This window comes from Odocoileus virginianus, chromosome 2 (assembly GCF_023699985.2).
Source record: "Odocoileus virginianus isolate 20LAN1187 ecotype Illinois chromosome 2, Ovbor_1.2, whole genome shotgun sequence".
In the NCBI taxonomy this organism is placed as follows: Eukaryota; Metazoa; Chordata; class Mammalia; order Artiodactyla; family Cervidae; genus Odocoileus; species Odocoileus virginianus.
The window spans coordinates 99,030,138-99,043,319 of NC_069675.1; the positions used below are offsets into that span (position 1 = coordinate 99,030,138).

The following is a 13,182-nucleotide window of genomic DNA, read 5'->3' on the forward strand; positions in this document are numbered from 1 at the left end:
CGGAAGCTCTCTGAACTCCCGCGCTTGGCCTTTTTATGGAGGTTTCCTCACACAGGCGTGACTGAATAAATCACTGGCCGTTGGTGATTAACTTGCCTTGCAGCCCCTCTCCCGGCCTCGGCGGTCAGGGTGGGACTGAAGGCCCCGGCCCCCAGCCTCAGCCTCGGATGACCTTAGCAGCCTCCTTACGGAAGCTCAGTGGTGGTTTAGTCGCTAAGTCATGTCCGACTCTCAAGTCAGACCCATGGACTGTAGTCCGCCAGGCTCCTCTGTCCGTGGGATTTCCCAGGCAAGAATCCTGGAGTGGATTGCCATTTCCTTCTCCAGGGGATCTTCCCGCCCCAGGAATCAAACCTGGGTCTCCTGCATTGCAGGCAGATTCTTTACCAACTGAGCTGTGGCCCAAAGGGGCTCGGACATGACCCAAGACTGCCATTCCACTCTCACAGATCTCAGAGGTTTCACCTCTGTCTGCTGCCTCGGCACAGACGCATTCCCCAGGCGCACTTGGAGCTGAGGGCAGCACTGGGCTCAGACCAGGAGCCGAGCGAGCGCCCACGCACGGCACCCTTCAGGGCTCCCACGGCAGACCCGTCCTGGGGGAGCACCCACCCGCGCTGCCCAGGACCTGCTGGCTCCCCCCTCCCCCCGCCCCCATCCGGGGCTCCGAGGACGCACCCGTTGAGGCTGTCGCGGCAGGCCCCGTGGATGCAGGGATTGCTGCTGCACTCGTTGACCTCGGACAGGCAGGTGGGGTCGTGGTAGCCCTCGGGGCAGCGGCAGGTGAAGCCGTTGATGCCGTCCTCGCAGGTGCCCCCGTTGTGGCAGGGGCTGTCTGCGCACTCATCAATGTTGATGTTACACATGCTCCCTGTGGGCGGCCCGGCAGCTCAGACACCAGGAGTGGGAAAGGGGCCGGGGTCCCACCCTCGGAGCCTCAGTCTCCCTCTCCGTGAGCCCCGCCCCGCTGCCCCCCCCCCCGGCTCCATCCCAGGCCCTCCCGAGGTACAGACTCTCAATGACACGAGCTCTGCTCCCCGGACCCAGCCCAGGGCCCAAGCTGAACGCGCTCAGGGCAGAGGGCAGCACGTGCAGCGGGAGCCTGGCTCCACTGCGGGCCTGCCGGGCTGGCTCTCGCCTGGCACGCCAGGCTTAAGGATGTCCATCCCGGCGTCAGCCAGACACCCCCCTCCCCAGTCCTTCCAGAGCTTCTGCCCCGATAGCTGGGCCTTCACAGTCCCGAGAACCTGACCTGCGAGCGCAGCTTCAGCCCCGGAACCAAGGCCCTTACGCGGGCAGGAGGGCAGAGCCCTGCGGCCCCCGCATCCTGGGCAGCTCACCTGTGTAGCCCGGCTCACACGCACACTCGTAGCCGTCAATCTTGTCCAGGCACGTGCCGGAGTCGCAGGGGTTGCTCGCGCAGTCGTCCAGGTTGATCTCGCAGTTGGGTCCTGGGGGCGGGAGACCAGAGGCGTTCACCGCTCCTGCTCCCTCATCAGCAGCTCCACTGCCCCCCCACATCAGCCCGCGGCCAGGCACCTGTGGTCCCCTTGAGGCAGAAGCAGAGGTAGGAGTTGTCGCGGTCCTGGCAGGTGCCCCCGTGGCGGCAGGGCTGGCTGTGGCACTCGTTGATGTTGGCCTCGCAGTGGTGGCCCGTGTAGCCTGGCTGGCACAGGCAGGTGAAGGTGGCCACGCCGTCCTTGCAAGACCCGTAGTGGCAAGGGTCGGGGTCACACTCGTCGATGTCCACCTCGCAGTGGGGCCCCGTGTAGCCTGCAGGAACGGGGGGTCACTCCCTGGGTTACCAGGCTGTCCAGGACGCCACCAACCAGACCCAGGGTCCTCTTGTTCCCGCCGGGGAAGTCTGGGGATGTCTGGAGCAGCCCCCACCCAACTGCCTGGGGTCCGAGACTCACCCCGCTCTTGGCCCCTGGCTCCACACTGAGGGGTCACCTTCCCAGCCTCAGCCTCCGACCACCCCTGCTTCCCTGGACCCCACCCGCCTGCTTCTGCCCGTCCGCTCTGCCTGGGCCCGCGGCCCCGCACCTTCTGTGCACACACAGCTGTAGGTGTTGGGCCCGTCCAGGCACTTAGCGCCGTTCTTGCAGGGCGTGCTCGCGCACTCGTCCACGTCATACTGGCATAAGTGCCCGGTGAAGCCTGCGGCCGGGGAGGGGACGGCGGTCAGACGCCAGGGGCACAACAGCACCACAGCCAAGCCCTGGCTGGCCAAGGTCGGAGGGCGGGGGGCGCCTGGGAGGGCCCCCCAAGAGTGCTTCGACCAGGGCTGGGCAAATGCCTGTATGCTTTCCTCGCCCTCTTTCAGCGCCCACCCCTGGGGTCCTAGCCCTCCTGCCCTGCTTCCTCAGAGGGGGCTCAGCCCAAGACGGACAGTTGCCATGGCTACAGCCGGGCTAGGCTGAGAATGCAGTTCCCGCCTCGGCATCTGGGACACTTGATTTGCATCTCAGGTCCAGGGCTCTGACCCCCAACACCTCCCCTGGCCTCGTATCCCCCAGCCCTTCCCTGCAATAGACTCAGGGCCCCCACAGGCTCCATAGGCCCTCCCGGCCATCACATCCACTGCCACTGGCAGAGGCAGGTGGGCACGGCAGGCTGGCCCTCCTCCTGCCGGGATACGACAGCAGGAAGGAGGGTCTCTGGGCCCCAGACTCCTGAGCGAGGTGGGGGCCAGGACCCTGCCCGGCCCAGCCTTGTGTGCTGGGGGCTAAAAACCAACGCACCCCACCTCCCCACACTCGGGAGGTGAGGCTCTCACGCCCCCTTCCCGCCCCGGGGGAGCCTGACCCTGCCTCGACACAGGGGCGGGGCCCGGTCTCACCCGTGGGGCACTCGCACACGAACTCGTTGATCTTGTCCAGGCAGCGGCCATTCTGCAGGCAGGGGCTGCTGGCGCACTCGTCCGTGTTCACCTCGCAGTGCACGCCCTCGTAGCCTGGTGGGAGCGGGGTGGTCGGCAATGCCCCGTCCCCTCCACACTTGCTCCCAGCTGCCCAGCACTGACCTGCTCTCCGCCACACCCCAGAGACCTAGCTCAAATCTCCCCAGATAACCGTTGAGGGGCTGTGGCCTGGGCGGGCAACACGGCTTCCCCATCCCCAGGGTCAGGCGGGCGGCTGGCCACCTACCGGGCATGCAGATACATTGGAACTCCCCGATCTGGTCCAGGCAGGTGGCATCGTTCTGACACGGGTTCGACACACACTCGTTGACGTCGATCTCGCAGCGCGGGCCGGTGTAGCCCTGCAGACACTGGCACTCGAACGAGCCCAGTGTGTTGATGCACTTGCCCGCGTGCTCACAGGGGTTGGCGCCTGGCGGTGGCGGGTGGGGGTAGACGCGGCATGGGTAAGGGGCTGCCCTGGGAACCCTGGCTTCTGGAACAGTCGGGGGTGTGCCCGCCTCCCCCATCAGACCCGCCTCCCCGCATGGGACTATTTCCAGCAGGTTCCCCAGCACCCTGGCTGCCCGTACCTAGCGAGCACTCGTCCACATCCTGGCTGCAGGCCGGCCCCGTGTACCCCGAGGGGCAGGTGCAGATGGCCTTGCCGTTGACGGGGTTGGTGTCGCAGTTGGAGCCCTCGTTGCAGGGGTTGCTGATGCAGGCGTCATTCAGGTGGCACAGCAGACCTGGGCACGGCCGTGGGGTCAGCGGAGGCACTGTCCCCACTCTCCCCCGGCTGGGAATGTGGACTGCCCACAGCTGCTGCCCGCCCCCACCTGGCTCCCCAGGTCCGTCCCCACACGGTGACACAGCTGGGGACCCTGAGGAGGGCCCCACTCCAGGAGGCTCACGACTGCCCGCTTCACTCCAGGAGGCCCCTTCTGGGGTTCCCCCCTTACGGGCCCCGCAAGCTGTGGTGAGAGGCCCCCCACCCAGGCCTGACCCCCAAGGGCCCTCTGCCTGGCGGCGGGCTGGGCGCTCACCCGTACGGCCGTGGGGACACTCGCAGTAGAAGGAGGCCACGCGGTCGTGGCAGGTGGCGCCCTGGAAGCAGGAGGCGCTGGCGCAGTCGTCAATGTTCTCGCTGCAGTCCTCACCCGTCCAGCCGTTGACGCACACGCAATTGTAGTCGCCGTGGGTGTTGTGGCAGGTCCCGCCATTCTGGCAGGCGTTGGGCATGAGCTGGCACTCGTCCACGTCCTCCGTGCAGTACTGACCTGCGAGGGGCCGGGATGGTCGGGCCGGGCGGTGCCTCCAGCCCCCTCCGCCAAGCCTAGACCCTCACCTCCACCAGAAGTCTTCCTGACTTCCTCCACCCCCACCAGCCAGAGTCAGCCTTTCCTCTGCGCCCCTGGCACCGGGGGGCTCTTGCCTGGCTACTCTGCGGGCACAGGTGCACTGGGGTCCATGCTCACCTGTGGGCAGAGCCCGCATCCTACTGGCCAGCATCCCTGTGTCCTGGCCAGCAAGCTGGGCTCACTGTGGGGACCTGATAGTGGCAGGCCAGCCCGGGGCCAGGCTCCAAATGGCCCACACAGACCAACTGGTGCCACCTGCGTCTGTGCTGCTCCAGGGGGTTGGGGGTGGGGGGCGCGCCTCAGACCCTGGCAGGGGGCGGGTCAGCCACAGGTCACAGCATCCTTCCCGTCTCAGATCTCAGCTCCCTCTGGCCTGCCCCTCACAGGGGCAGACTCCAACGGCAGAGGTGCCCACCCGGGCTGCCCGGTGTATGCACCTGTCCACTCCGGGGGGCAGCGGCAGTTGTAGGTGTTCACGCCGTCCACACAGGCGCCTCCGTTCTTGCAGTTGTTCCCCGGACAGTCGTCAATGTTTTCCTCGCAGTTCTGGCCAGTGAAGCCTGCAGCAGGGGCCAGCAGCCCGGTCAGGCCTCCTCGAGGGGCTGGGCCCTCACCCGTCCAGTCACACTTCACTGGGCGCCAGCACCTTCCTGGCTCGACCCAGGACACCCTGCTCTGGGTGGAGAGCTGCTCTCCACGGCCTGCCCTGTGATGCCCACCGCCTTGGAGCCCTCGGTGTCCCTGCCCCACACCCTGCTCTCCTTACTCCTGTGACTGGGTTCCACACTCCAGAGCCCACGGTCAGCACATTCCTAAGCAATCGTTTTGTAAAGGGCCAGCTGAACAGATGGAGACCCACGATCATAGGCTCCTCAGGGTTGTCGGAGAAGACGTCTGCGCTGTGGCCTCTGTGCCTGGGCACTGCCGGCAGGCCCAGCCCTGTGCTCGGCGTTCTCTGCACAACCCCCTGTGTGGCCGTGGGTGCCCCATCTGACAGGGGCAGCGCTGGGCCGGTCTCCATGCAGGGACCCTGGCAGGCAGTCAGGGGTGTGGGGGCGTGTGTGGGTGCGGCACCCCCCACTTCCCAGCAGCAGAGGTGCAGGCGGGGTGGGGGCCCCCCAGCCCCTCCCAGCCAGGCCAACCTCCACGGTACCACCTCCACATCCAGTTAGCTATTAATCCGTTTGACTCCCACTGGTTCAATAATCAACCCAGAAAGGTGCGTCTGGCAATAGCCAAGTCTGCAGCCGGTTACTAATTAATGCCCCTCCCAGGGTGTCTTTGGACCCCCTCCTGCCCCTCCCTCAGAGGCCCCCCCCACTGGAGCCCAGCGCCCACACTCCACTCCCTCCTGCGTGCGGCGGGCCTAAAGTGTCACCTCTGCCCGGCCTCAGCCCACCTGCTCCACGTCTGCGGCCCCCTCCGCCAGGCCCCCACGCCGCCCACCGCCCCCCCAGCCTGCACCACAGCCCCTCCTGACCCACGGGGCCAGATGCAAGGTCACAGGGTCGGGGTCCCACAGCGGCTCCCCCCGGAAGGCATCTGAACCCAGACTCCGAAACAGCCACGCAGCCCAGCTGGGCAGCGGGTAGTGCTGGGGCGGGCAGGTGGCGAGGGGAGGACCAGGGACCGGAAATGCACACGCCTGGCGTCTGCACGCAGAGGCGACAGGCCCAGGGCTCGCGGGCGGGAAGAGCACTTCCTCTTTGCGAGGGCCGGGCTGGGCCAAGGGCCGTGTGGGGGCCGGGGCGACCTCTGGGTCAGTCCTGGATCAGCCGGACCCTGGGCCCTCCCCTCTCCGGCACCCAAACCCCACCAAACCTACCTCCTCAGTGCCCCACCGCAAAACACCCTCCCCTCCCAGTTCCTGCCTAACTCCGCCCTGTGCAAGTGACAGACTGGAGGTTTTCGAACCTCTTCGTCATTATTAGTATTCTTAGATCAGCAGCAGCAAAACCGACTCAGAGGAAGACTACAGTGGAAAGTCTGGGACACGCAACAGGAACGGTGGAGCTGCTGGGGGGATGGGGAGGGCGGGGCCCACCTGTCACTCCTGCCCGGCAGTGGGTGACAGAGGAGGCCAGGAGAAAGGGCCGCCACTGGGGGAGGGGGCACGCGTGAGGCCCGGCCCCGCCCCGGCCCCACCTCCAGGAACCAGGGGAAGCCCCGCAGGCGGCACTAGCAAGGGTGCTCCCTGCAGCGGGGGAGAGTTCTGCAGCGTGCACGTGGTCCCGGGGACCTCGGGATAAGGGCCCTCCCGAGAGGCCTGAAGGAGGCCGGCGTCCACGGCCCGGGAGACTCAGAGCAGGGGGCGAGGAGAGCAGAGTGACCTCGGAGCGGACGGAATGCTCAGGCCCTCCCTGGGGGCGGCAGGGTCCCCGGCACAGGGGAGGAGCACTCGGGGGTCACAGCAGACCGGCACGTGGTGGGTGGGTGCCCCCATCCCAGAGCCAGCCCTGCACCAGCCCCAGGGCTGCACTCCAACCACCGGGCTCAGGGGACGCCCCCAGTCCTAGCCTGCCCGGCCCCCCGCCCCCCCGCACGCTTCCGGCAGGCAGTACCTGGCAGGCAGGCACACTCGTGGGTGGTGTCCCCCGTGGGGCGGCAGGTGCCCCCGTTCTGGCAGGGGGAGGGGCTGCAGGGCACGTGGGGCAGCTCGCAGTGGGGGCCGGTGTGGGTGGGGCGGCAGACGCAGCGGTAGGAGCCGACCTCGTTGAGGCAGGTGCCGCCGTGGTGGCAGAGCCCGGGGCTCTGGCTGCACTCGTTGACGTCCTGCCGGCACGTGGGGCCGTGGAAGCCGGCTGGGCAGTGGCAGATATACGACGCCTCGAAGGGCAGGCACTGGCCTCCGTTGGCACAGGGGTTCGAGGCGCAGGGGTCAGCCTGCTGGCATGTCTTCCCTGGTGGGGAAGGCGGGGGGCGGTGGTCAGCCGGCTTCCCTGGTTCCTGCGAGCCGGGGGCAGTGTCCAGACCCGGACGAGGGGTGAGCCGGGCATGGGCCCAATGGCATCAGCTCCTCACCGCCCGGGGACCCCGACCGCTTACGGGCTGAGTGAACATCGCGGCAGGCACAGAAGGCCGGGGCCCCTCGGGAGCTGACCCAGACTGCGCCCCTCCTGAGCCAGCAGTGACGCCACGGCTCCTGCGGGGGCGGGGGGGAGTCTCCCCTTTTCTCACAGAGGCTGCGGAAGGGGGTGCCCTCGAGCCGGAAACTGACACCTCCAGAGCTGGAAAGCGGCATGGGGATCCCCGGGTGGGGACTCTGGGCAATTTCTGGATCGCTGACCCCCACAGCCGAGCCCAGTCCAGAAGCCTCCACGGCCACGCGGACGGGGGCCCGGCACCAGTCACCCCATCCCCCCCCCTTGCCTGGGTCCTCACCTGACCAGCCTGGGGGGCAGAGACACTTGTACTCGGCCAGCGTGAGCAGGTCACAGGTGCCGCCGTTGAGGCAGGGGCTGGCGAGGCAGGCGTGGTCTCGGGGAGTCAGGCAGAGCGGCCCCGAGAAGCCCAGGCGGCAGCTGCAGGTGTAATCCACCAGGCCATCTCGCTCCACCGTGTGGCATGTCCCGCCGTTCTTACAGGGGGCGCTGAGGCAGGGGTTGGGGGCCTGGCATTGCTGGCCCGCGAATGCCCCGCTGCAGCTGTGGCAGACACCAGGGTGGTGAGCGCCCGCTCCCCAGCCAGCCCGCCACCAGCCCTGCTATCGATGGGGGTCCCCTCCCGGGCAGTGGCCCCCTCAAAGAGCTCGGGGAGGTTCTGGGACCAGAGTGAGGGTCGTTGCCCAATATCACCAGGGTGCCGAGTGCCTCTGAGCTCTCCTCTTTAAAGTGGTTACTTTCACATCAAGGGAATTTCATGTCCATAAAAACAGTGATTATGTTAATTGGAGCAGAGTGTCTGGCGGGCCCCAGCATCAGCTTCAGAAGCCACGGAGGCGTCTGTCTGCACCCACGAGCCACCGAGAAGGGGCCACGCGGGCCAGACCCAGCCGTTCTCCGTGGAAGGGAATGGTGTTCTGTGAAACCTTTCGTTTCGGGTACCTGCCTACTCTTTCTCGCCAGCTTTTCTGTAACGAGTGTGCGTTATTTGGGTAATAAAAGAGTTCACAGATTCTTCTTCTTTCAGTATCAGTACAACAGCAAACAGGGAAAGCAGTGCAGACACCACGTGGCCGTGCTCCCCGTGTAGTCTGCGATGTGGAATTCTTTGTCAGGAGTCTGATGCGACAGGACTGCGCTGCTCAGCGCTCCACCCTCACCCACGCACGGTGCCCGGGCATGGAGTCTCCCTTTTGGGGGTGAAGGCTTCACAAAGGAAGCCCAGCCCACTGCACAGCAGGAGAAAGCAGGGGCCAGGAGGACCGCCGCTCTGGCAGGCTCTGCCCCGGACTGAGACGGCGGCAGGTAAGTCAGGAGTGGGGGGTGCCCTGCCTCCCCTGCCCCCAGGCCTGATCCTGGGCGCTGCCCGCTGCCGGGAAGGGCTCAGCATCTGCTACCCCTGCCCTGGGGCCGCCCTTGGCCACCTGTTGCCTCAGCTTCTCGAGGCGGGGCGGTACACTGCCCCCCAGGGTCACCTCATGGCCTTGCACTCGAGGGAAAGCCCAGGACAGGCTCTGGGACCAGCCAGACCTCCCTCTTCCCAGCAGCAGAGCCTCTGGGGTGGAACGCAGCAGGCAGCGGCCTGGGAAGGCGGCCCTGAAGCTGGGCCCGCAGCCACGCCCACCCACCGGCCCCGGTGGGCGGGGGCCTCCTCCCCCCCGCTGGGCAGCCAGAAGCCTCGGGGACCCTGGGGGAAGAGAGGGCCCTCCTGGGCTCCGACCACCCCACCGTCCCAAGACCTCCCAGGAAGGGATGCTCCGTGGGGTTCAGGCCTTCACTCCGGGACCCCTCGCCCCTGACAAATGCCAGCCCGCCGGGGCCCCCTGCCTCCCCGCCTGCCCAAAGCTGCACGGGGAGAGGGGGGCAGGGGCAGCCTCCACCCTGGGGTTGGGGGGGGTGCGTCCATGAGAAGCCGGGGCTTTCATCTGAGGCTGTGGCTTGGGCAGGGCGGGCGGGGAGGACGCAAAATGGCCACTCCGGACCACCATCTGTCGCCTGAAGCCAAAAGTCCCAAACCAACTGGCTTAAAGAAAACCAGCTGCCTTTCTGGGAGGGGTGCAGGGGGGGTAACTCAGGCCTGAGCCGCGGCTCCTGCCCAGCCCACTCAGGGAAGGGGAGGAGGACGGGTGTGGCTGGCTCCTCTCTGGGGGCACAGACCCCAGGACGCCCCCACTGTGCGCCTGCCACCCTGGCACCTCGGGCTCTGGCAGGCCATACCCTGGAGCCCGGGGAACGTGGTGTGGCCCCCACTGAGCGTGGATCCAGTTACAGGCCGCCTGGTCCCGTCCTGAGTGGCACTGGGAACCCAGAGCCCTGGAGGGGAGGGGAGACCCGGGAGGTAGCACCTCCCCCACCTCTCAATGCCTTCCATTGTCGGGCAGGAGCTGGCCACCGCTCCCTGTTGGAGAACAGGCTCTTCTTCTTTCCCAGCTACTGAAGAGGAGGCAGAAAGTGGGAGCTGGACAGAGGACGCTTGGTCATCAAAGCGGGGTAGAGGGTGGCAGCCCGCCCACCCTGTCCACGCCCAGCTCCAAGGCGTGGGAAGCCCTTCCAGGTGGGCGAGACAAGGCAGGCCGCCCCACGGCCTGGGGGAGATGCGCGCAAGGCTGCCCAGTGCGTCCTCCGTGTGGGCTCCGCCTCCATCACTGGTCCGGTTCGGCAGCATTCCCAAGTGGACCAGAAAGGGCCCACCAGGGTGCACAACGCTACAGCCTCCAGGCACGGGGCAGAGTGTCCCTGAAATCCCCCCCCCAGCCCGTCCTGAATGCGGAGCCTGACGCAGAGGACTGTGGGAGAATCCACCTGGCCGAAAGCATCCTGGCCAGGGAGGCTGCATGACTTACGCTGGGCCAGCGAGGGGGAAAGCGCGCCCAGTAAATCAGGCGTCGGCAGCCGGGACAAAGGGCGGCGGGGGAGCAGGTGCGCCTGTGGCCGGGGACGCGGGCGGCAGCTGCTCCCGGCCGGCGCAGAGGCGGCTGCCAGCCCCAGCGGGCAGGGGGCGGGGCAGGAGCCAGGGAGGCTCCTCCGTGGGGGGACGGCAGCGGCTGAGGGGGCCCATTGTCCTCCCTGCTCCCGCCCAGGCCTGGCGGACGCTGCTGTGAAGGCACGCTGCCCATGCAGGCCGGCTCCAGGGCCGGGCCTGGCCGCAGTCCACCATGAGCACCCCAGCCGGGGGAGGGGCAGGGCAGCGAGGGAGGGGTAGCCTCTGGGGGCGGGGGCTGCTGCTGAGGCAGGTGCTCGGTGGGGGGGGTGGTGCTCGGTACAGCCAGGGCCTGGCTCAGCTCCTCCCGGGCCAGGCCGGCAGGGTCTCGGCTTGGGGGGGGCAGGGAGGCAGGGTGGAGGGGCCTTACAGCCCGTCACAGAGGCCTGTCCCTGTTCTGGGCGGCCTCCGGCATGCCCCCCTCGCCTCGCCCCCTCCCCACCTGCACCCCATCCTGGCTGCAGCGCTGGGGTTTCCTGGGGAGGTGCCCATGGCACCCGCACTTCCCTGAGAAGGTGGAGGGCCCGTGAGGTTGGTAGTCATTCGGTCCCAGACACCTGTCCTGGCAGGTCGGCCTAAGTGCCTGGCGGGGACAGGGGCCCGGGCTTGGAGCGGAAAGTCGCAACCGACACCTGCCTCGGGATTCCAGGCCAGGGGCCGTCGGGGGCCCTGAGGCTGGACGAGAACCACCCCGTGCACCATGCCACTCAGTTCCCTGCACCCGTGGCGGCTTCCCCTTCCTTGCTCCCCTCTGGAAGGCGGTCCCCCCGTGTCTCCTCCTCCACTCGCCTTCCCTCCAGCCCACACATAGCCTGGCGGGGTGACCTGTCCTGGCCCACCACGGCCAGCATCAGCTGAAGGTCAGGTAGGGCTGGGGGCTCCAGAATCTGAGCAGCAGAGAGGCGGCACCCGGGGTGGGGGGCGGCAGCACCAAACAGCTGCTGGGCCTGCAGCCTGCCTGCCTGCCAGGCTCGGAGCTCGTTGGGGCCTCCCTCAGTGTTTCCTCTGTGCCGGCTCCTCCCCCCACCCCCCAGCGCCGCTCCATAAAAATGCAGCCCCAGAAGCGTCCGGAGGCAGATGCTGCCTCGACCTTTCACCCCCTTCACCCGGGACTAATGCTAAATGGTGCTGTTTTCCTTTCTGAGTTAAGTGGGCCATCTGCCACCCCCAGGGGAGAGATGACAGCTCCCTCCTCCCCGCAGCTCCAAGGCGGGACTCAGCGCGGAGGAAGGACTCACTTGGTTCTGCCCTCAAGGCGTCTGCGGTTGAGCGGGGCAGAGCTGGGTGAGCACAGTGCCCTGGCTGGGTGCGGGTGTGGACGGGGGTCGTCGGGGGGTGTGCCGCCCCCCTCCTTCTGCAGGCCGGACAGAAGCACCCCAGGGGAGGGGCACGCTGGGGGCACCACTGATAGATGGGCCAGACGGTCTATCAGAAGAACTGGGGCTCTGCCACGCGGACAGGCCCTGCCTGCCCAGCCTCCGTTTCATGCGCGTCGGGGCATCAGGGCACCAGAGGTCCGGTGCAGACGCGGCCTGGTCCTCTGGGCACAGTGGGCTCTCACTCTAGCCAGCACTGCTGGATTTGATCCGTACGCAGTTCACCAATGCGTCCCTGGGGACACGGTGGCGCCACCAGGGCCCGTGCACCTTCTTAAGGAAAACCGTGGGGGACGCAGGGCTCCCCGGCACCGAGGGCCCCACCTGACCCTGCTGCCTGGGGCCTGGGATATCAGCGCAAGAGCCGGTAACCTGTGGCTGGAGGCCACGTCTACAGGCCTGGGGCCTGTGCCCCAAAGGTGGGCAGGGACGGTGCCACCCAATGCAGACAGGGATGGTCAGGGCCTGGGGTCGTACCCGCCACAGCAGAAGGCCCCTCCCACCCTACACGGCCGGCCCCAGCTCTGCCTGCAGCAGGGTGCCTGATAGAAGACCCTTCCCACACCAGCACGGCCTCCGCTCATAGGCCTTCTGCCCAGGACCCTCCAACAAACAGTGTCACCAGAGCCCCGAAGAGAGGGGCCAGGGAGCACGGGTGGCCGTCAGAGGTGGTCCAGGATGCTAAACAAAGATCACTAAGGCCCACCGCCAGGCAGGCAGGCCCGCCCACCTCGGGGCCGCCTGACCGGGAGGTTCTCAGACCCCCAGCCCAGCCCAGGCGACTGGGGCCACCTGCAGACTGGGCGGAGGAGGCTCCTGCCCCCTTATGGAACAGGAAGACTGAGGCCAGGAGCGGGGGGTGCACTGGACAGACTCTGAGCCCCCAGCTCCACCCTCAGGGCGGCGGGGTCAAGGACTCCACCTGTGCTCCTGGACAAGGCTTGGCAGGGGTCCTGAGCCGCTCTGAGAAGAGGCTGGTCCAAGGGCCCCAAATCCTAGTGGAGAGTCACACCTGCCAGGATGCTGTGTTCACAGCAGGTGTGGGGCACGCAGTGACTGGGGTGGTGCTCAGTGGCCTCTGGCCCCCTCACCGTGCCCCCCCCCACCGTGCCCATCCATCCTGGGGCCCTTCCTCACTGGGCACCACCAGGACAGCTCAGCTGTGAGGAACGGAGCCCCTGGGAGACGCAGAAGCCAGGGGTGCCTGGGGACTCCTGTGGCTCACAGGGTGAAGAGCTGCAGTGGGCAGGGGCTCCAGGTTTCTCTCTAACCCTCAGCATCCTTGGTCCAGACCGCTGCCTGAGCCATGACTCTGCCGTGCCCAAGGGCACCTGGATGATGACCCTCTGCCCTCTCTCCTGTCTCGGCCCCTTTCTGCTTCAGGCAGGGTGTGCCCAGGGCAGCCCGGGGCCTGGCCAGCCCTGCACAGGTTTGGAGGCCACAGTGTGAGACAGCACCCCAT

The 13,182-nt window shown here is 67.5% G+C and overlaps 1 protein-coding gene across 1 annotated transcript in view; it reads right to left on the bottom strand.

Annotated features, from left to right (window-relative positions):
• The window catches only part of NOTCH1 (notch receptor 1), a 44,980-nt gene that overhangs the window by 18,396 nt on the left and 13,402 nt on the right, over positions 1–13,182 (bottom strand). The window contains exons 3-13 of the mRNA XM_070455545.1: positions 7,645–7,907; positions 6,825–7,163; positions 4,701–4,823; positions 3,949–4,182; positions 3,496–3,651; positions 3,150–3,335; positions 2,843–2,956; positions 2,047–2,160; positions 1,540–1,773; positions 1,341–1,451; positions 679–871 (exon numbers count right to left, since the gene is read on the bottom strand). Coding sequence (XP_070311646.1) covers positions 679–871; positions 1,341–1,451; positions 1,540–1,773; positions 2,047–2,160; positions 2,843–2,956; positions 3,150–3,335; positions 3,496–3,651; positions 3,949–4,182; positions 4,701–4,823; positions 6,825–7,163; positions 7,645–7,907 — 2,067 coding nt within the window. The remainder of the gene's footprint in view (positions 1–678; positions 872–1,340; positions 1,452–1,539; positions 1,774–2,046; positions 2,161–2,842; positions 2,957–3,149; positions 3,336–3,495; positions 3,652–3,948; positions 4,183–4,700; positions 4,824–6,824; positions 7,164–7,644; positions 7,908–13,182) is intronic.